Source organism: Colias philodice, chromosome 6 (genome assembly GCF_061535455.1).
Source record: "Colias philodice isolate Cphi_HAF_F1 chromosome 6, ilColPhil1 Martin Lab GWU primary, whole genome shotgun sequence".
NCBI classification, from domain to species: domain Eukaryota; kingdom Metazoa; phylum Arthropoda; class Insecta; order Lepidoptera; family Pieridae; genus Colias; species Colias philodice.
The window spans coordinates 6,484,095-6,507,390 of NC_143091.1; the positions used below are offsets into that span (position 1 = coordinate 6,484,095).

Here is a 23,296-nt window from a genome sequence, read left to right on the forward strand (position 1 = left end):
TTAAATCTAATTTATACATATTATTATTTTAAATATATTTTTCAGATTCTGTGTACAACGCGTAATTTTTATTATCTGTAGAGTATGAGTAGATTAATTATAATTTTTTTTATCTAGGTACATGGTGAGAGGTGTTCTTTTGGACTAGAATTACTTGGATTTTAGGTAATAAAACTAAAATGGAAGACAATAAGACACAAAATGTTGAAAACCAATCTATTAATGATGACAAAAATCCAAAGAAAAAAAATAAAAACAAGAAAAAGCGTAGCGGTGACGGTGACCACCATGGACCGGGTTCGGCTGAGGGTGTTGTAGCCGTGCCTAATTCTACTGATATGCAGCAAAATATTTCGTTAAAGGATCTGAAGATGGCTATGGAAGTTTTTAACTTACAACAAAAACCTGCTAAAACAACGGAAGAGGCATTGCATAAATCTTATCAATTTTGGTCTACTCAACCCGTTCCAAAAATGGACGAAAAAATAATTTCTAATGAACCGATTGAACCTCCTAAAACTCCGGAAGAAATAAGACAAGAACCGTACACTTTGCCCGATGGTTTTCAATGGGACACATTAAATTTAAATGAACCATTAGTTTTAAAAGAACTTTATACCTTGCTCAATGAAAATTATGTGGAAGATGATGATTGTATGTTCCGTTTTGATTACCAGACAGACTTTTTAAAGTGGGCACTTCAACCTCCTGGTTGGAAGATGGAATGGCACTGTGGAGTTCGTGTTGTTAAATCTGGCCGATTAGTAGGCTTTATTTCAGCAATTCCTGCTCAGTTGAGGATTTATGATCATGTACAAACTGTTGTAGAAATAAACTTTTTATGTGTTCATAAAAAACTTCGTGCGAAAAGAGTGGCTCCAGTGCTGATAAGAGAAATAACACGTCGAGTAAACTTGACTGGTATATTTCAAGGTGTTTATACAGCTGGAATTGTATTACCCAAACCAATAGGAACATGCCGTTATTGGCACAGATCATTGAATCCTAAAAAGTTAATTGACATTAAATTTAGTCACTTATCTAGAAATATGACCATGCAAAGAACTCTTAAACTGTTCAAATTACCAGATTTGCCAAAAACTCCCGGATTTCGTAAAATGGAGCAAAAAGATTGTGAAAAAGTTGTTAAATTATTAAATGAGTATTTGAATAAATTTGATTTGGTGCCAATATTTTCTGATGAAGATTTTAAGCATTGGTTTACGCCTCTATCTGGTATAGTGGATAGTTTTGTGGTAGAGGCGTCAGATGGATCGATTACAGATTTTGTTAGTTACTATACACTTCCGTCCACAGTTGTGTATCATCCAGTTCATAAAACACTAAAAGCTGCTTATTCATTCTATAATGTTTCTACAAAAACACCATGGGTTGATTTGATGCTGGATGCTCTAATAACAGCAAGAAACTCAGGTTTTGATGTGTTTAATGCATTGGATCTTATGGAAAACAAAGAATTTTTAGAACCTCTTAAGTTTGGTATTGGTGATGGGAATTTGCAATATTATTTGTATAACTGGAGATGTCCTAGTATAGCACCAAATAAAATCGGTTTAGTCCTTCAATAACTTATTGTAATAATACAAATTGAATTGTATTTATATATTTTAAATGCTAGCCATTGCTTTATTTTTCACTTTGTGTAGTGTTTTTATTGAGGAAAATATAGCCTTAGTTAACAAAAATGTTTTATTTTTCAATAAGTATAGTTTTATGCAAATACATTTTATAACCAAATCAATTACATCCATAATTATCACAACTAGGTATATCAACCAATTTATATAGGTACCTACTTTACTAGAAAATATATAAGCTTTGGTAGAGGTTTCTTTTTTGAATAAGTTTCCTGGTGTTTATTTATGTTACCTTTAATCATATAAAAAGAGAATATACCTACAAATCACTGATGTATGAGGTCTAATAGGTACCTACTAATATTTTTTGAAGTGAATTGCATATCCTTTATTTTAGAAACTAAAATCATGATATGTACAATATAATGTAATTTATAATAGTTATAAGTCTGACGCCTTTTTCTGCAAGTACCTGTATAAATAATAACCTACCTATCTATTGATACCTATTTTCCAAAAGTGAAGACTGAAGGTCCACCCCATAGGTAGTCCACCTGTTTCAGCTCAGACAAACGAAAATCTTAGTAGACATAAATTATACTCCCTTTTTCTTATAGGTCCTACTTTCCAAAACATTTAAAGTATTATTTCGTCTTTAACATTTATAATGTCTGAACAGGGTTAAACAATAATTTTAAAAGATTTCTTTGAATTCATGGTTTTTTAATGTTACTATTAGAAATATATATATATTAGCTAATAGCTATGCCGCACGGCTTCACACGAGGGCAAAAGTAGGCAAACTTTAGAATTTATAATAATATTATAGTATCACTAGTGGTCCGCCCCGGCTTCGCCCGTGGTAGGTACCTACATGTTTAAACTATCCTATCTGTGTGCGAATTATTATTTATTATATTACCAATTAATATAATTGGTTAAGTGCTTTAGGAGTCCATTGAGGACAAACATATATATATTATGATAGGATTATAGAGAACCTTAATTACATTTTAATACATCATATGATGTCAATGGAAATAAAGGGTACGTACTTATTTATAAAATAAAAGACAATTTATTTCATAGAATATAATATGTAACAACGTAATACAAATACAAGCCAGTTACATTGGCGACCGTGAGTTCAATTCATGGTAGATAAATATCCAATGTAGTCCTGACACAGAAAATAAGAAAGACATTGCAAGAACAAAAGCCAACTCCATGTTACAGAAATGAAAGTGAACTTAATAGATCAAACTTAAATAAAACTCCTTGGTCAAAGTAGATAGTCAAAAGTGCCCAGTAATAATAATATAATGCCATATTATATATAAATGTTGACAGTTGCAATGTTTTTTTTTTTTGCAGATGCACCTCCAATATTCTATATTAAAGTATATAATTAGGAACTGTGCATTCCACATTTTTTTAATTATTTATTTTACAATTTTTATTAAGTGTTTTTATGACCGGGTCTCTTTACATTACAATGTAAAAAGCGAAAATAAAGAAATTATAGAAGAAAAATAAAATAGCTCAACAAGTGAGCACACACATTACTCCTTCTTTGTGGCTTGCTGTTTAGCTTGGTGAGCTTGCAAAACAGCAACAGCCTCGTCCACCTTAGCCTTCAGGGACTCTCCATGTTCTAACATGTGGAGCAGTTCAGAATTGTCAATTTCTAGAAGCATACCAGTAATTTTGCCAGCCAAGTCTGGGTGCATTCTTTGAATCAAGGGGAAAAGACGTTCACCAAGCATTTGTTTTTGCTCTTGAAGAGGTGCAGCAGCTAACATGGTAGCAGTTAGTGGTTCTTGACCTTGGATGTGAACTGCAGGTTGCGGAGCTGGTGGATTACGCATGTTGGAAGTGTACTTATAGCCTGCGGGGCGTCCACTTGTTACAATAGGTGCACGAATCGAAGTAGCAGCTGGCACACCCTGTTGGCCAGTTATGGGTCTAGCACCCAAGGATGTGCGAAGAGTAGTTTGAGTTGGTCCGCGAGGTGCAGGGCGGAATGGAGCTTGCATGTTGGGGTATGCAGAGGCAGCCGTCTGAGTGCTGGGTCTTACAGGTGGTTGTGTCCAGCGGGTTGTGGGTCTCATTTGAGTCATCTGGGCTGGACCGTAGAATCGTTGAGCTGGTGGTATGGTGGGTACAAAGTAGCCTCCAGCACTTCCTGGTTGGAATATTTGACCCATCTGCTGCATTCTCATGCTGGCCATACGTTGCATGTACTGTGATGTCAAGTGGGCCTTACGATCTTCTTTACGTTGAGCTAAAGCTACATAAAGTGGTTTGGTTCCAACGATACGCCCATTCATTTCTGTTACAGCTTTAGTAGCTTCTTCAGGAGACGAAAAGCAAACAAACCCAAAGCCTTTGCTACGCCCATCCTCAAGCATTACCTGTTGAAAAGATTAAAGTAATAATTAGTTTAGTGAATGTGCATAGTTAAAAGATTTTGTGTTCAGGGTTTAATGATGAGTCTGGGATTACAAGTTGGGACTTATTATTTCTAGTGTCTTCAGTTTTCCTTTTAATTGGCTTCATATTTTGTAAATAAAATAATAAAATAAAGAGAATAACAAGAATTACCTTAGCGGAAGTTATAGTTCCGAATGGTGCAAATTCCTTACGAAGCCGCTCATCATCAATAGTGTCATCCAAATTTTTAACATACAGGTTAACACCTTGGTAACGAGTCAACCTTTCAGATTTTAGCTGTTCAAATTTCCGCTTAAGTTCTTTTTGACGCTCGGCTTTCTTTTGAGCTCGTCCTACATATAAGGGTTTTCCTTCTACCAATTCTTTTCCATTAAGATCCATGCAAGCCCTTTCAGCAGCATCTGGATCTTCAAAGGCAACAAATCCAAAACCTCTAGATGAACCATCATCTTTATACATTACTTTATGACTTGTAATACGCCCATATTTCTCAAACATGTCTTTCAGCATTTCATCAGAGAAGTCTTCTCCAAAGTTCTTTACGTAGACATTAGTAAATAGTTTGGCCTTCTCTCCCAGTTCCTTTTCGCGTTCCTTACGAGGAATGAATCTGCCCACATAAACTTTCTTTCCATTCAACAACATTCCATTTACTTTTTCAATGGACTTATTGGCAGCTTCTTCAGTTTCAAAGTGTACAAAACCATATCCTTTAGAACCCCCATTTTCATCTTGGGCTACTTTACAACTCAGTATATTACCAAAGGCAGAAAAGGTGTCATACATTGCTTTATTATCTATAGACTTATCAAGGTTCTTAATAAAAACATTTCCTACACCAGACTTCCTTAGGGAGGGATCACGCTGAGACCACATTATTCTAATAGGTCTTCCCTTAATCATATCAAAATTCATGGTGTCCAAAGCTCTCTCAGCTAAAAAAAAATTGAAAACAATTAGTTTTTAACAAGTAAAAGTTCTTATCCCATTAAATAACAATACCACAAATAATTTACATTGCATATACAAGCTTCATTACAAATAATCATTATGAAAGGTGGGTGCAACTTGCAATACTTTCATCATTCTATGTTGGGCAATGAATGCATAAGGCTATTGCATATTTAACTTTATACAATAATCTAACAACTAATCATTTTATCAATATTCATTTCTCTAATTTTAATCGTTGCATTTGAAAATATATTTGCTCAATTTAGTTTAACCTATAATTGTCAGGTAAAACCAGTTTGCAACATGGCAATTTTAGTTAACAAATTAAAACTGGAAAATAACTTACCATCAGCAGGTTGCTGGAAATTTACGTAAGCGTAACCAAGTGACCTACGAGTTATCATGTCGCGGCAGACACGAATAGAGAGTACTGGACCCGCGGTAGAAAATTTTTCAAACAACATGGCCTCGGTAATATCCGAGTGCAAATCTCCGACATACAATGATGCCATTGGATAATTAGGTGGCCCAGGATTCATTTTGATTATTTTATTGGAATCGTTACAAAAATAGCATTAATAATCTTCTAGTGTTTAAAACAACTTCACTTTCTCTTTATGATTATCTATCGCATTCCTTAGACCACGTTGCACGCTTACGTACACTAACTTATAACTGAACGATTCCCGTTTATTTTATAAAATTTTTCTATTTTTTTGGATTTTTGTTAATTTTGTAATTTTTTTTTATATTTTAGAACAATATTTCACGAAATTGTGAGGATTGTGTGACCTATTTCGAGGGACCACACAACCTCACGTGAACACACCTTGCTCACCAAAGGAAAGGTGACGTTTGTGAATTGTGGTTTGTAAAAGCAAAAAACAAGATGGCGTACGCGTTTCGTCTATGGTTATTTTTAACTTTTTAATTTTTGTAATATATGAGTTGGTATTGTATATTTGGCTCTAAAATTTCAGTCAAAAACTTTATATAGATTTTAGAGGAATACCTACTGGCTACTAATTCTATATTTAATTAATGCTTTAGACGGCATTATAATATGAAATTCGACTAAACGTGTGTGTTTCAATCACGCTTATATTAGCTTGTCCGAGTTTTGCCTGTATGTTTTTAAGGATATAAGACTCGATTTTGACCCCTTTGACCCCTTGATGGACAGATTTAATTATTCACACTTTGAACACAGTTTATTAATAATAATCGATCGATCATCGGTGGTGGCGATTTTTCACAGCAGTGTGGCAGTATGTTGCTTAAAGGTTTTTAAACTGAGAATGTGTATTATTTAAATTGAGAATGACGTGTTCATGCATAGCCAGGGACACCAGAGAAGGGGGCAGGGGCTTCGGGTTCTATCAAATCCTTAATTTCCCAGAAATCAGTTTACAATCCATAGTTATCTAATTTTATCTTACTATACCTCTAACTTGTAACAAGAAAATATGACGTTGAATGACGCCTGTATGTTTTTTTATCCCTTTCACACCAACTTGCCAAGTTAGGTGTAAAAGGGATAAAAAACATACAGGCGTCATTCAACGTCATATTTTCTTGTTACAAGTTAATGGTCATAGTCCTCTCCAGTGTATTAGATGCTTCTTGTTCCAGCTCTTCTTAATCGGCCAGTAATAATATTTTTTAATCCCTCTCGACCTGTCAATTAATGAAGTGAAGTTAGACGTCATTCATGTCAAACCTATGTAGTATGTACTTTTCTATTGTCATAAAAATATTTCTGCCGTGTCGGAGACGAAACTTTAAAAGGGCAGTTACTAACCAAATTACTAACACAGTTTTTAGAGACTTCTTAATATTGATGGAAAGGTGAGTGAATAAAAAGGTAGTTTTATATTTGTTTGCACTTATACTAGATAAAATATTTTATGACCATATTTAACTTAATTTCTCTTGCCTACGCGTACTCTTACAAAATGTTAATGTTGAAAATCTTTACAGGTGTGGTTATTTATAATAAAAAGCTACCGTCACATCGACATGTAATATTTTTTGCTAAATTCGTACCTTTAAAAATATTGGACGTGGTAAAAAAAAATACCGCTGGACGTAATTCAGGTTTGATGATCGATTTACTCCACAACTTACTCTTTATTTTTTTTCGATGTACTAATTAACAACGTATACAGATATATTAATTAACTAAAAAAATGGTTTAACACTAATACACTTATGTACATAATAATAAAAAATATGGTAGTTGCAATTGTTTTGAATAATGCATTGCAAACAAAGTTAACAACTTTGTATGCAATGCATTTTTATGTCCAAATTAAAAAAAATAATTACTTATGTCACTGGAAATTTTGCAAAAACTTTTTTTAATTTACCAGTTACATGCTTTGTTATGAATAATCTATTTGGATTTTATAATAATAAATATACTCATTTCAGAAATAAAAAATGGCTGACAAAGAGCAAGTGATTCAAGCCTTGCGAGCTACACTTATTTCGGTTAAAGGTGCACTTACACTAAAGCAATGTAACCGTAAGTACTCATCAGAATTTTAGTATAATTCAGCTGAGATAATTTCCTGATATAAACAATATTTTTGTTATTATTATTTTAAGGTGATTATAAAGAATTGCAAGGGGAATGGATACCTTTTAAGAAATTAGGATATTCGACTCTTGATCAACTGTTCCAAGATGTTCCTGGTTTTAAAATCAGAAATATTAATGGAGAATGGTATGTTGATGCTGTAGCAAGTCAAGAAAGTCAGCATATTGCATCCATGGTTGCTCGGCAGAAATCAAGCAAAAAGCCAGCAAAACTGAATTATCCTGTGAGTAAATTGTTAAGTGGAAAATAATATATTATTTACAATTTAAATTGCTTATTCTTTATATGAAATACTTAATTAAATTATTCCATACAGAGTCGATTTCCAAAAAAACAAGGATCATGGCGGAAACCAGCACCAGCATCCAATTATCAAACAAACTATAATAACCAGTACTCCAGTCAATATTACAGAGTTAAAACTAACACTCCTTTTAATAATAATAACAGCTACAATGGCAAGGTAAAAAAATCATTTATAAAATATTTATTAATTATAAAGAAATGCAAGATTAATTATTAATATGTTATGTTATATTTCAAATAAATTTCTGTTTAGGCTAATAAATATAATAAAACGAATGAAACGAAAACTATTTATCCAAACACGAAACAAACTTTGACGAAAACAATAAGCGACAATGGAGAGAAAGTAACATCAAATGTGACAAAGAAATTTTCTTCGCAAATTTCACGAGATGTTATTTATGGTGAAGAGGTAATATAATTACAATTTAATAAAATATTCTTAAAAAAAAACTAAAGAAATTTACATTTGTGTTGTTGTTTTTTAGTTAAAGCATTCCATAAAAAATGAAACAGAGACTGATAACAAAAGCACAGGAAAAATTTCAGCATCACAGAGATTATCGAACTTACGAGACAGACTGAATACAGATTTGATACCATTACAATTACCCGCACATAATAATTATTTGGTAAGTACACTGTAAATTGCAGTAAAATTTAAGTTACTTTGAAGACAAATAAACTATTATAATGATTACAGGAAAGTAGTGATCCTGTGGCGCATGTTGTTCCAGCCCACAATTTAGAACCTCCACCAGATTCAACATCTTCAATTGTTAAACTTGAATGGACTTGTAAAAAATTGGGCTTACCACATCCTGTATATAAGGTTCAAGATATAAGGCCTAAACGAGGTCCTGTTAGTTATGATTGCACTGTCAAGGTAAGATAACTCAACTAAACTATGCACTATATAAGTTTTAGTATATTTTGTATTATTATTTGATGTTAAATATTTTAAACAGGTTGGGAATGCATATTCAGTGTCATCATATCCAGATTCTTCCCCAAGTGAAGAATTAGCTAAGGAAGTTGCTTCAGAAAAATTGCTCCTAAGCATACAAAGTTCAGAAGCAGGTGGATTGCCAACTTCTTCCAATAACAAAGCAATAACTGGTCTGACAGAACTTGTGTCTGAACATGAAGCAGGACTTTTTGCCAGTATTGCTCCTCATTTGTATAGGTACATTAAGTTCACATACATATTGGTTATTTGTTCATTTATTAATAAACTAACAATTAAAATATTGTTTAAGGGAGAAATATAATGAAAATTTGCCTAACAATTGGTTAGAACTTGTGGAGAGCTGTCCTTACATCATTAAAGATAAAGTTGTTAATGGACTTCTAGTTCTTTTACCTAATAATGAGGTGAGTGTAACTATTCTACACAAAATATATTATACTAGATTTCCGCCCGCGGCTTCGCCCGCGTTTTCAAAGGAAAACCCGCATAGTTCCCGTTCCCGTGGGATTTCCGGGATAAAACCTATCCTATGTGTTAATCCAAGTTACCCTCTATATGTGTGCTAAATTTCATTGTAATCGGTTCAGTAGTTTTTACGTGAAAGAGTAACAAACATCCATACATCCATAAATCCTTACAAACTTTCGCCTTTATAATAGTATTAAGATTACTAGCGGTCAGCCCCGGCTTCGCCCGTGGTACATATGAAAAATAGATGTTGGCCGATTCTCAGACTTACCCGATATGCACAGAAAATTTCATGAGAATCGGTCCACCCGTTTCGGAGGAGTATGCAGACTAACATTGTGACACGAGAATTTTATATATAAGATATCTGAGTAGAAACATGGTTTTATATATTTATTTAATTTTACTTTTCAAAGATTCAAAAATCAAGTTTCGAAATCATGTTTAAATTATGAAGATTCTTATAAATAAAATTTTTAAATACCATTTAATATGGATATATGAGAATAGAAGTAAATGTTTTTAATTTAATATTTATGACTTACTTCTTAATGTATACCTCCTGGGACCTGTCCTAATATGTGATTTTCTACTTTTATTTCATGTTCATATAGGATTCTAGATTGACATCTATTGAGACAACTCTACTTGATGATACCATAGATAGTGACTTACCAGCATTACAGTTCCCTGAAGATGACTTTTGGAATGTTTACATAACAGTAGCTAATTCAACACTTGAAATTTGGTTAAGAATAATTGGTCCACAGTACAGTGTAAGTTTTTTTAAACTATTTGATAAAAGCAATTTTTAAATTTTCTTGGTGTTAAATTATTTTCTTTCTAGGATCTTTTTGAAGTTCTTCTAGCAGATATGGCTAAATATTATGAACATTCAGGTGCAACAGTTGATAAATCAATGATTATTATAAATGCTTGGTATGTATATTTTTACTTTTTGCATTATTATATATATCATACTTAGACATTATAATGTCTTCTAAACAAACTTACATGAAAACATTAATGATGTTTTTTCTCAGGTATGCTGTCAACTTGGATGATGGTGGTTGGCAAAGGGCTAAAATATTAGACATAGAAGATGAAACAGCCACAGTGTTTTTGGGTGATCATGGGGATGATGACACAGTTTACTTAGATAAAATAAAAATACTAGAACCTCAATTTAGAAGACTGCCTGCTCAAGTGAGTTTTTCTACTTAGATTTAATTGTTATACAGTTTTGAAATTATATTGATTTGGTTTTGAGAAATCCCAAAAATATCATTTTCATGTTAGACTAGACAAAACAATTTACAGAAAAATCAATATAGTAAAGACAATAAGTATTCATCAAGAAAAAGACTTAATTGTAATAATTGTATTAGTATTTTAATCTGGAAGCCATTGGAATATTGAATTATTAGTTATTCTTTTTGTATAATTAAGATTAACAAGTCAGTAGAAGGATTATATTATGTTACAGTAAGTATTTCAATGAGTACATTTTAATCTAGCGAAATAAAAAAGAAAACAATAATTATTTTTTTGATAAAGTCTTTAACGGTCAAATTTTATAGTTCAATATTTTGGAATGTTTGTTATGTATAGGCGATCCTGTGTCGCTTGGAGGGTGCGGAGGAGTTGTCGGCTAGCGCTATGGGCGCGGAGCTGGTGGCGCGGCGGCTGCCCGGCGAGGTGCTGGTGGCCGCGCCGGGGCCCCGCACCGACCCCGCCGACCCCTCTGTGGCCCTCGTGCTCTATGACACGTCGACACAACGCGACCTCAACTTGAACAAAGAAATTGTGCACGACTTTTGCATCGCCGGCGCATTTACTTTGACACAGGTGTGTGCACTAAAAGTATTTTCTATAGGATGATAATTACCAGGTGAGAATAGTGTTTCATGTCTTTTGTTTAATAATGAACTAATAATTGTATTCTATTAACTTTTCAAGAAACATATGAAATATTTGAGGAGAGAGAGCAGTGGTGGCTCAGTGGTGAGACCTCTCACTTCGAATCGATAAGTCCGGGGTTCGAGACCAGGCGAGCGCGCAGGAAATAAATTGATTTTTCAATTTATCTGCGCATGTTGTAACATCACCACTGCTCGAACGGTGAAGGAAAACATCGTGAGGAAACCGACATGTCGAAGAATCAAAAGTTCGACGACATGTGTCATCCGCCAACCCGCACTTGGCCAGCGTGGTGGATTATGGCCTGTACCCCTCATAGGAGGCCCGTGTCCCAGCAGTTGGAACGTATATGGGCTGATGATGATGATGATGATGATGAAATATTTTGACGATTTGTACGTGTGTGAACAGAAGCCGTGCGAGGTGGAGGTGGGGTGCGTGTCGGAGGAGGGGCGCGTGTGGGTGTCGCGCGCGGGCGGCGCGGCGCTGGTGCGCGGCGCGCTGGCGCTGCTGACGGCGGGCCCGTACCGCCGCCCGCTGCCCGCCGCGCCGCAGGCCCCGCCGCCGCACGCCGCCGCGCTCTACATCGTGCGCACGCTCGCTGGCGACTGGTACATATCCCGATCTATAATCTATTCTAACGCCTTGGTGTCCTTTAAATATAAATTTGTCTAGTTAGTCACTTGAACTTTCTTCTTTTATGGCTTTTGTGGTATACTGTCTTAGTTCAATGTCATTTTTGGCGTCATGTTTAACTCTCCCGATTATTTACCACTAGCTGTGACCCGCGGTGTTACCCACATTGCTCCGCTCCTGTTAATCTTAGCGTGATGATACATAGCCTTCCTCGATAAATGGGCTATCTAACACCAAAAGAATTTATCAAATCGGACTAATAGTATCTGAGATTTGCGCGTGCAAACAAACTCTTCGGCTTTATAATATTACATATATTATTATTATTAGTATAAGTAGAGATATTAAGAATGTAATATGATTGTTTTTCATAGGGTGCGATGCACGATAATCAGCGGTTTGGATGGCGAAGGCACAGTGCGCACGCTGCTGGTGGACAGCGGGCTGATCCTGCGCGCGCCGCTCTCCTCTCTCGTCCCCTTACAGACCTTCTCGCCGGCGCTCAACGCCTACCCCTATCAGGTACGCACTTTCTATTCATAGATATTTACCTTTTTAACAACAATGTCTCTGATATAGCTCATTCAAAGACAAAGATATTTAAGAAGCTGAAGCTGAAAAACTATAGCTGTCAACACGTAAGTACCTACGATTACGATTGCAGGTACACATCTCCAACCTCGTGTAATACGACTGAGCTAATAATTGTCATGTGTAGTACTATTGAAACTTCTCCGTGAAAGATCGGCGCAAGTGCGTAACAGTGAAGCACTCTTGGAATATTTCCCTCTGCAAACGATGCAAGTGCGTCATAGGGTCTGCATGCTTTTGTACTGGCTCTTCACGTAAATGCCTCATGGCAGTATAAGGATGTTTTTCCACCAATAATGTGCGAGGATGTGCAGCGTTGAATGTGTTTGTAAATAATCTTATCAGTTTAGCGTTTGAAGCGATACTATTGGTTATTAACAAACACATTTGACACAAATTAAAATTCCACCCTCACCACCTGGATGCATGGCGGTCTACCACAGTCCGCAATTCTCGGCATTTTTTACCGCGAACAACGACCTTGTGGAACGTTTTACCATCTTCTGTGTTCCCTAATGGATTTGACGGGGAAACCTTCAAGAAAAGGGCATATTTATTTCTCAAAGGTCGGCAACACATTCGCGGTGACCCTAACATCGCGAATGCTTATGGGCGGCGGGCATCACTTTCCATCAGGTGCCCCGCCTGCTCGTTTGCCCGCTTTAACGATGGAAAAAAAAACATCCCTCGCTACGCACGCCCACATCGCTGGTGGAAACGCAGCCTAAACCCGTGTTTTCCCGTTGGCAGGCGATGCAAGTGCGGCTGGGCTCAGCGGAGCGCGCGGCGGCGGCGATGGCGGGGCGGCTGCGCGAGCTGCTGCTGGGCGTCAAGGTGCTGTGCCGCGCGCTGCCCGCCGCACCGCAACAGGGCCCGCCGCACGTCGAGCTGTTCGTGCGCACCGGGCCGCAGAAGATACTCCTCTCTGTCAATAACTCGATACTCGCCGAATACGACTGTTTGCAACTGTGAGTGTGTGATATTGCATTATTGGTAGATGTACCCGCAAATTTTAGAAAAAAAATAGTCAATAATAATGTTGTTTTATAGTCTACTCTGTAGGTTCAGTTTAATTAACTAAGATAGGCAGTATGACAGTATGTATATATATATATTTTTTATAACAAGCATTTTAGTAAAGTAAAATAGATTATTATTAGTTTCATACATTTGGTAGTTTACTCAATCTTTAGAGTTCTAACACACGAACGGCAAGTTCTGAACGGCAGCCGTCGACATATTAACTACTGCCGCCGACGTGGCGACGGCTGAAGTAGCCTCTGCCGTTCGTCGGTTAGAACGCTTACGCAAAACAAGATGCATGAATTAAGTATTTTCTTTCTGTTTTGGTCTTGTAATAATCTATAGTTTAGAAAAATAGAAAACAATTATTGTGCACTAGAGCACCTGCAGCAATGACAAAAACATAAAATATTATCCATGTACCATATTAAGGCTTGACTTGACTTGAGCTTTGACTGATTTATTAGCACTACATATAAACATATAAATGTGTATGGTTGAGTTATATGTGTCTTGTCTGACTTGATACCTGTCTCGTAAAAAAATGTACAATTAGGTCGACTGATAAGGCATAAAATGCGTCATACTTAAGTTAATAAAAGTTAAGAACTATAAAACATTAAAATGTATCTATTTCAAACCCATTTAAAAATTTATTACATATATGAACATATAAACAAAAAATCTTGAGAAGAAAGAGCTGTCTAGTTTTTGCGCAGAATTACTGATATTGTAACCAATGCTCATCGAATGCACCTAAACGAATTTCTTATCTAAACACAATTAGAATTATTCGATTTCATAACAACATTCCGGCCGTAAATGTGAGAATGACCTGTAATTAGAGCGTGGCCGTTCACCGCGGCTTTCACCGCGGTTACGTCTGTTCGGCATCATTAACGAGCGTCGGCCTTCAACATTTTATTGTTTATATATTAAAGATACGGCTACCGACTTTCAATTAAATTTTATACGAACATACAATAAAAAAAATAAGATTAAGTATTTATATTTCACCAAAATGTTACTGTTTCTTCATGACTAATGTGTGCATAGTGCACTTTCTCTAAAAGCAATCGCGAAATATTCTCACACGAATCTAGAGAGAGTATTGTCTAAATAAAATTTATCGTAGAAAGTTTCAAAAAGATTTAAAGTGTTAATGTAGTTTATAGACAAAAAGTATATGTGTTTCGAATTCATTACGAGTTTGATTTCTACTTGAAACACAATTTCGTCATGTGACACAACCATAACATTAAAAAAATTGAGCTCCATCAAGTGGCATTGCTCGATTTTTGCTTGAATAAAAATAAGCTATTTCCATATAAATTTCGGAGGGTTTATTAGTAGGTAGTTTATTATTTTTTAAATTTGGCATGTAAGAACAACAAAAAAAAAATCTTTTATTTTTCACCAATTAATTCACTTAAGATTCAATTTAAGGCGTTCTAGTTGTTGTATTTGTAATGAATAATTCCCGAAATTCATCATATTGGTTACTCATATTATGTCATATAAACAGTATTTGAGTGTGTATAAGACTTAATTTTGAAAGCCAAATCAGTAAAAAAATATTAATGCAGGGAATTTTTTGTGATGATGGATTTTAAAATCAGCTACTCAAGTTTCATGTGATCTACATAAAATAATCTTATCTCATTTTTAAATAAAAAGTATATACACTAGTTGTTATTCTAGATATGGGTTACGTTATTTATTTTGACTACATGCATCTTGGCGAGGATACGTTTAAATTTCATGCAGCATAGCTGCTCTATAGCGTGTTAGTGTTATTGTCAACCTTCTGTCTATGAGAGAATGCGAATACCTAATAGTCCAGGATAATAGCACCCCCGCAACTGGAAAAAAATGTTATTAATTATCTAGTATACGTCGTAGGTAGTATAAATTAATAGTATTTTTAAATTAGATCTATTGACACACTAGTAACAACTAGACAGAAAGCCTATAAAAAGATCGTCAAAAAGTAATCCAGCAACATTGTATAGAACATTCATTGAAATATACACTTTATCTCGTGGTAGCAATGTTCAAAGTCTATGATCGTATCGCTCATCAAAACATCTGCCTAATACACGCATCAGCAGTTTTTCTTGAATACGCACACTTTTGAGTGTGATTTTGTATAGATATAGCTTAGTTGTATATTGTACGCAATGATTTCGTCACAATTTAACTTATTTATTGTACGAAATGATAACGTAGTATTATATGGACCCTTAGCGGCAAGCTGCAGGACGAGGACAAGGAGACGGAGGTGCCGAACCACGTGGAGGCGTTGAACAAGAAGAAGGAGCGGATATTCCGCACGTGCTCGGGCGGCGGGCGCGCGGACGACAAGCCGCGCCTGCTGCCGCCGCCCGCGCTGCCCGCCATCGGCCAGTGCTTCGACGTGCACATCACTATGGCGGCGCACCCCTGGAACTTTGTCGTGAGTGTTGGGGTTTTACTTTAATTTACAAACGTTTGGATTGATTGAGTCATGTCTATAAATTTATAAAGAATAGAAAAAATTCGATCACGAGGCGGGACTTGAACCCGCATCCTTTCGCGCCATTCCGGGGCGGATGTCTGACCAATTCAGTCACTCGAGACCCGCCTGAGCAAGTCTATGTAATGTATGAGTCATGTCGACAGCCCGTAATGTTCTCACAATAGAGACATGCACCTTTTAAGGATTAGAGAACAATCCAACATATGCATTTGCAAAGTGTGAGTTGAAGTAATTGCTTAAAGAGTTAAGAATCAGCGTTAGTAATTCTTGGGTGGATAGGTAATAGGATAAGGAGCTGAGTGAATACATTTAACATATAGAGTTTAGCTCTAAATACCAATAGGGTTGTAATCAATCGTGCATTTGTTACAGGTGCAGCCAAATAGTTCCAGGCACACTCTGCAGACAATGATGGAGTCATTACAAGTTGAGTGTCCCAAAATGTCGGAGGATGAGGCTCCTGCAAACCCAGCCAGCGGCGAACTCTATACAGCATACTATGATAAAGATTCGTCGTGGTATAGGTACGTACTTGGTGTTAAAAGTACAGCTCTTACTTTGGCAATGCTTTATGTTGTTTCAACTAGCATTTGATATTGAATATGCACTTAGTTGATATTGAGCATGCACTTAGTTGATATTGAGCTTAAGGGTTCATACGCACTATGCGGGTAGCCGTCCGGCTGACCGCAAGCACAATTATGTACGTAATATTCATTTGTATCACACTTCCATCTTTGAAATGGATCGACATGACCGCAAATCGCAACGGATCTTCAACCGCACGTTGTGGTTGCGAATGCGGCTGCCCGCGATCCGACTGCCCGCATTCGCAACCGCATCCTGCGGTCAGCCGGACGGCTAGCCGCAATGCGGCTACCCGCATAGTGCGTATGAACCCTAACACGCTGGTTAGTGGTCGTATATTGTTTTTTTTTTTGTTTTTAAAGTTAACATTTTTAACGACTTCATTTTATTCTAGACTAGAGTCTACATTTTATAAATATAACTTATCAAAGAAACATGACATAAACTAAAAAGCAACTGTTATCGCATACAGGGTGGTGATAGCGAGCTGCGTGTCGTCGGAGATGGTCTCCGTGTACTTCTGCGACTACGGCGACCTGGCGATACTGGCGAGTCGCGCGCTGCGCCCCGTGCCGGCCGCCGTGCCGCTCGCGCGCTCGCTGCCGCCGCAGGCCATCAAGGCGCGCCTCTACGGTGAGCACACACGCATACACACACTACGGCGACCTGGCGATACTGGCGAGTCGCGCGCTGCGCCCCGTGCCGGCCGCCGTGCCGCTCGCGCGCTCGCTGCCGCCGCAGGCCATCAAGGCGCGCCTCTACGGTGAGCACACACGCATACACACACTACGGCGACCTGGCGATACTGGCGAGTCGCGCGCTGCGCCCCGTGCCGGCCGCCGTGCCGCTCGCGCGCTCGCTGCCGCCGCAGGCCATCAAGGCGCGCCTCTACGGTGAGCACACACGCATACACACACTACGGCGACCTGGCGATACTGGCGAGTCGCGCGCTGCGCCCCGTGCCGGCCGCCGTGCCGCTCGCGCGCTCGCTGCCGCCGCAGGCCATCAAGGCGCGCCTCTACGGTGAGCACACACGCATACACACACTACGGCGACCTGGCGATACTGGCGAGTCGCGCGCTGCGCCCCGTGCCGGCCGCCGTGCCGCTCGCGCGCTCGCTGCCGCCGCAGGCCATCAAGGCGCGCCTCTACGGTGAGCACACACGCATACACACACTACGGCGACCTGGCGATACTGGCGAGTCGCGCGCTGCGCCCCGTGCCGGCCGCCGTGCCGCTCGCGCGCTCGCTGCCGCCGCAGGCCATCAAGGCGCGCCTCTACGGTGAGCACACACGCATACACACACTACGGCGACCTGGCGATACTGGCGAGTCGCGCGCTGCGCCCCGTGCCGGCCGCCGTGCCGCTCGCGCGCTCGCTGCCGCCGCAGGCCATCAAGGCGCGCCTCTACGGTGAGCACACACGCATACACACACTACGGCGACCTGGCGATACTGGCGAGTCGCGCGCTGCGCCCCGTGCCGGCCGCCGTGCCGCTCGCGCGCTCGCTGCCGCCGCAGGCCATCAAGGCGCGCCTCTACGGTGAGCACACACGCATACACACACTACGGCGACCTGGCGATACTGGCGAGTCGCGCGCTGCGCCCCGTGCCGGCCGCCGTGCCGCTCGCGCGCTCGCTGCCGCCGCAGGCCATCAAGGCGCGCCTCTACGGTGAGCACACACGCATACACACACTACGGCGACCTGGCGATACTGGCGAGTCGCGCGCTGCGCCCCGTGCCGGCCGCCGTGCCGCTCGCGCGCTCGCTGCCGCCGCAGGCCATCAAGGCGCGCCTCTACGGTGAGCACACACGCATACACACACTACGGCGACCTGGCGATACTGGCGAGTCGCGCGCTGCGCCCCGTGCCGGCCGCCGTGCCGCTCGCGCGCTCGCTGCCGCCGCAGGCCATCAAGGCGCGCCTCTACGGTGAGCACACACGCATACACACACTACGGCGACCTGGCGATACTGGCGAGTCGCGCGCTGCGCCCCGTGCCGGCCGCCGTGCCGCTCGCGCGCTCGCTGCCGCCGCAGGCCATCAAGGCGCGCCTCTACGGTGAGCACACACGCATACACACACTACGGCGACCTGGCGATACTGGCGAGTCGCGCGCTGCGCCCCGTGCCGGCCGCCGTGCCGCTCGCGCGCTCGCTGCCGCCGCAGGCCATCAAGGCGCGCCTCTACGGTGAGCACACACGCATACACACACTACGGCGACCTGGCGATACTGGCGAGTCGCGCGCTGCGCCCCGTGCCGGCCGCCGTGCCGCTCGCGCGCTCGCTGCCGCCGCAGGCCATCAAGGCGCGCCTCTACGGTGAGCACACACGCATACACACACTACGGCGACCTGGCGATACTGGCGAGTCGCGCGCTGCGCCCCGTGCCGGCCGCCGTGCCGCTCGCGCGCTCGCTGCCGCCGCAGGCCATCAAGGCGCGCCTCTACGGTGAGCACACACGCATACACACACTACGGCGACCTGGCGATACTGGCGAGTCGCGCGCTGCGCCCCGTGCCGGCCGCCGTGCCGCTCGCGCGCTCGCTGCCGCCGCAGGCCATCAAGGCGCGCCTCTACGGTGAGCACACACGCATACACACACTACGGCGACCTGGCGATACTGGCGAGTCGCGCGCTGCGCCCCGTGCCGGCCGCCGTGCCGCTCGCGCGCTCGCTGCCGCCGCAGGCCATCAAGGCGCGCCTCTACGGTGAGCACACACGCATACACACACTACGGCGACCTGGCGATACTGGCGAGTCGCGCGCTGCGCCCCGTGCCGGCCGCCGTGCCGCTCGCGCGCTCGCTGCCGCCGCAGGCCATCAAGGCGCGCCTCTACGGTGAGCACACACGCATACACACACTACGGCGACCTGGCGATACTGGCGAGTCGCGCGCTGCGCCCCGTGCCGGCCGCCGTGCCGCTCGCGCGCTCGCTGCCGCCGCAGGCCATCAAGGCGCGCCTCTACGGTGAGCACACACGCATACACACACTACGGCGACCTGGCGATACTGGCGAGTCGCGCGCTGCGCCCCGTGCCGGCCGCCGTGCCGCTCGCGCGCTCGCTGCCGCCGCAGGCCATCAAGGCGCGCCTCTACGGTGAGCACACACGCATACACACACTACGGCGACCTGGCGATACTGGCGAGTCGCGCGCTGCGCCCCGTGCCGGCCGCCGTGCCGCTCGCGCGCTCGCTGCCGCCGCAGGCCATCAAGGCGCGCCTCTACGGTGAGCACACACGCATACACACACTACGGCGACCTGGCGATACTGGCGAGTCGCGCGCTGCGCCCCGTGCCGGCCGCCGTGCCGCTCGCGCGCTCGCTGCCGCCGCAGGCCATCAAGGCGCGCCTCTACGGTGAGCACACACGCATACACACACTACGGCGACCTGGCGATACTGGCGAGTCGCGCGCTGCGCCCCGTGCCGGCCGCCGTGCCGCTCGCGCGCTCGCTGCCGCCGCAGGCCATCAAGGCGCGCCTCTACGGTGAGCACACACGCATACACACACTACGGCGACCTGGCGATACTGGCGAGTCGCGCGCTGCGCCCCGTGCCGGCCGCCGTGCCGCTCGCGCGCTCGCTGCCGCCGCAGGCCATCAAGGCGCGCCTCTACGGTGAGCACACACGCATACACACACTACGGCGACCTGGCGATACTGGCGAGTCGCGCGCTGCGCCCCGTGCCGGCCGCCGTGCCGCTCGCGCGCTCGCTGCCGCCGCAGGCCATCAAGGCGCGCCTCTACGGTGAGCACACACGCATACACACACTACGGCGACCTGGCGATACTGGCGAGTCGCGCGCTGCGCCCCGTGCCGGCCGCCGTGCCGCTCGCGCGCTCGCTGCCGCCGCAGGCCATCAAGGCGCGCCTCTACGGTGAGCACACACGCATACACACACTACGGCGACCTGGCGATACTGGCGAGTCGCGCGCTGCGCCCCGTGCCGGCCGCCGTGCCGCTCGCGCGCTCGCTGCCGCCGCAGGCCATCAAGGCGCGCCTCTACGGTGAGCACACACGCATACACACACTACGGCGACCTGGCGATACTGGCGAGTCGCGCGCTGCGCCCCGTGCCGGCCGCCGTGCCGCTCGCGCGCTCGCTGCCGCCGCAGGCCATCAAGGCGCGCCTCTACGGTGAGCACACACGCATACACACACTACGGCGACCTGGCGATACTGGCGAGTCGCGCGCTGCGCCCCGTGCCGGCCGCCGTGCCGCTCGCGCGCTCGCTGCCGCCGCAGGCCATCAAGGCGCGCCTCTACGGTGAGCACACACGCATACACACACTACGGCGACCTGGCGATACTGGCGAGTCGCGCGCTGCGCCCCGTGCCGGCCGCCGTGCCGCTCGCGCGCTCGCTGCCGCCGCAGGCCATCAAGGCGCGCCTCTACGGTGAGCACACACGCATACAAACATGCACACGCACAGACTCGTACTTACTTGAACACACCACACGCACGCGCAAGGAGACACGCTCGCATACACACTTACACGTACGAGCACAGACTCGTACTTACTTGAACACACACACACACACGCACGCTTAAGGAGACACGCTCGCATACAATAGACAATAGACAAATATTTATTCACAAAAATAACACATTATTACAACTGACAATCAACAATAACTAAACATAGAAAAAATACAAATAAAAAACACGAAACACATAAGTATGACAATTTCATACATAATAAATAAATAAGTAAATAGGTTGCTAATCAGTGTTATGACTGTGAAACACGCACGAGCACAAATACGCACGCACACAGAGACACGCACTTACTTATACACACACGCACGCACAGAGATATGCTCGCATATAAAACTCACGCGTACTTACTTAAAGGTGCACACAGATACACTCGTATCACATGAACTGTCTCACGCATACGGACACACTAGCGCGCGTCTTTGTCATGTTTATAGTCACGTTGACAGGATCTAAAAAAATGTTACAATAAAACAGTCACATCTCAGGGCATTATGTCCATGTGTGATATACATGTACATAAATCGAGGAGGATATAGTTTAAATTTTGAAATTTGCTTTATACACATAGTACTTATCTACTGGCTAAACCTGGGTATATGTCATCTACCAAATTTTAGTCACACAAAATGATTTCTATGTAGTTGCATACATATTTACGTTTTGTAATTTTTCAGATGTATGGCCTCTGCACCAAGACTGGTCAGTAGAAGACTGTTTAAAATTCCAAGAATTGTGCGTCGAGCAACAATTCGTTGCGATATGTAAAGATGTCGGGAAAGACCCGTTGAATCCCAGCGAAGCCTTGCTCACACTGGACCTTATCGACACATCGACTGACGAAGACATATATCTCAACAAACAACTCGTGGCCGAAGAAAGAGCGCGGCTCGGGTCCGCATCAACCGAGAAGAAATAAGCGACGTTACACGATCCGAAACCTTGTGTTTTACCTAAGCTCAGCTATACGTCTTGCTTTGCTTCATATGGGTTTGGCCGTGCATGTAGTGTTCACTTGTAATCTAATGAACAGGTATCCATTATAAATACATTTTCAGCAACTACATTTATATAGAAACAAATGATTTCTTTTCGGTCAATAGGGAAAAAATACTTTGTTTTAAGTAGATAAAAATATCTTAATACATATGCATCAAATAATCCGTAATAAGGAACCCATGAAAACTGCAAGTGAGAGGCCATATTGTACTGTTGAGAGTGTGTCGGTTGACAGCTGTACAAGAATTTACGATGTATTGTGGCATGGCATCCTGTGGGTAATAATCGATTTGAGTATTTATTCCTTTTTACTTATGGCTTAATATACTTTAACGATTCCTATTGTTTATTCTAGATTTAAAGCCAATAATGGTTCTTAGTTTAGTGTTTTCTTTTGTTGATGTTACATGTTTAATTTTATGAACACTTATTATGTTACTGATTGTTTTGATAACAAAAAATTCCACTTTAACAGTAAGTTATCGTAGTATTCCAAATGTTTCACAAGGATTTTAAAGTAAATTTTGTTATTGATTTTACTTGGCGGAATGTGATAAAAAAAACAACTTCAATACTCATGCCTAATTATTATCTCTAGATTTATAAGTAATGTGTAAGGTTTAAGAGTAAAGTATTAAAGCAATTTAGGTTGGCAACTTATTTTTTTATTTCAATTAATGGGACATTTAAATTTAAAATGCCACAAAATTTTGTTACTGGTAGTAGGTAACTTGTATGTCTAGAGATAAAACTTTAAGTTGATAAGAGCGGAAACTTTTTTTGCGTTTATATAGATGTTGGGTTTACTGAGATGATGAACAGAAATTCATGAAAAAAAAATAATTTCAGATTCCAGTTATAAAAATAGTTTTTTCCTTGTTGTTTATAAAGACTGTCGCTGTGTAATCACATAGTAAAATGTTATAAAGACAAAATGTATTGGAAAGTCTCGAATCCATTTACTTGTATTCCATATTATAGAAATAGATCGTAAGAAATAGGCAGTTAATAAATGTATCCGCATGCCAGTTAAAACATTTATATCACTTCTCAATTGTTTTATTATAATAGGAAAAAGTTTATTGTCGTCCACTTAAAACTCAATAAAAATATCTGTATTTGAAAATGTGTTTATTATTTAGTTCCAACTTCCATATTTTGTTTT

At 42.1% G+C, this 23,296-nt stretch overlaps 3 protein-coding genes across 3 annotated transcripts; 2 read left to right on the forward strand and 1 right to left on the reverse strand.

The window, feature by feature from the left end:
• The first annotated feature begins 106 nt into the window (after window positions 1-106).
• On the forward strand, window positions 107-1,706 carry Nmt (N-myristoyl transferase). Its single transcript, XM_089696412.1, has one exon. The coding sequence runs from the start codon at window positions 180-182 to the stop codon at window positions 1,587-1,589; it is 1,410 nt and encodes a 469-aa protein (XP_089552538.1). The 5' UTR covers window positions 107-179; the 3' UTR covers window positions 1,590-1,706.
• A 969-nt stretch (window positions 1,707-2,675) lies between these two features.
• On the reverse strand, window positions 2,676-5,869 carry pAbp (poly(A) binding protein). The gene is made up of 3 exons (XM_089696413.1): window positions 5,353-5,869; window positions 4,203-4,987; window positions 2,676-4,012 (listed from the first exon to the last, which is right to left on the reverse strand). Exons 1-3 carry the CDS (start codon window positions 5,543-5,545, stop codon window positions 3,161-3,163), a joined length of 1,830 nt encoding a protein of 609 aa, XP_089552539.1. The 5' UTR covers window positions 5,546-5,869; the 3' UTR covers window positions 2,676-3,160.
• Window positions 5,870-6,633: 764 nt separating this feature from the next.
• On the forward strand, window positions 6,634-23,257 carry LOC149487771 (tudor domain-containing protein 7A-like). The gene is made up of 21 exons (XM_089696414.1): window positions 6,634-6,854; window positions 6,987-7,103; window positions 7,440-7,533; window positions 7,617-7,831; window positions 7,925-8,071; window positions 8,168-8,326; window positions 8,403-8,546; window positions 8,618-8,800; window positions 8,883-9,100; window positions 9,174-9,288; window positions 9,967-10,128; window positions 10,200-10,291; window positions 10,396-10,558; window positions 10,964-11,200; window positions 11,684-11,883; window positions 12,283-12,430; window positions 13,250-13,467; window positions 15,770-15,977; window positions 16,413-16,564; window positions 17,101-17,261; window positions 21,810-23,257. The coding sequence occupies exons 3-21, from the start codon at window positions 7,449-7,451 to the stop codon at window positions 22,049-22,051; spliced, it is 3,249 nt and encodes a 1,082-aa protein (XP_089552540.1). The 5' UTR covers window positions 6,634-6,854; window positions 6,987-7,103; window positions 7,440-7,448; the 3' UTR covers window positions 22,052-23,257.
• Window positions 23,258-23,296: the final 39 nt, after the last annotated feature.

Bases quoted from the DNA above. Each gene is read 5' to 3' on its own strand.
- pAbp (XM_089696413.1), bottom strand. From the start codon at position 5,545: ATGAATCCTGGGCCACCTAATTATCCAATGGCATCATTGTATGTCGGA. The intron at 4,988-5,352 runs GTAAGTTATTTT...ATTTTTTTTTAG, and splicing joins TTTCCAGCAACCTGCTGATG to CTGAGAGAGCTTTGGACACC. The intron at 4,013-4,202 runs GTAATTCTTGTT...TCTTTTCAACAG, and splicing joins GAACTATAACTTCCGCTAAG to GTAATGCTTGAGGATGGGCG.
- Nmt (XM_089696412.1), top strand. From the start codon at position 180: ATGGAAGACAATAAGACACAAAATGTTGAAAACCAATCTATTAATGAT.
- LOC149487771 (XM_089696414.1), top strand. From the start codon at position 7,449: ATGGCTGACAAAGAGCAAGTGATTCAAGCCTTGCGAGCTACACTTATT. The intron at 7,832-7,924 runs GTGAGTAAATTG...TATTCCATACAG, and splicing joins CAGCAAAACTGAATTATCCT to AGTCGATTTCCAAAAAAACA. The intron at 8,072-8,167 runs GTAAAAAAATCA...ATTTCTGTTTAG, and splicing joins ATAACAGCTACAATGGCAAG to GCTAATAAATATAATAAAAC.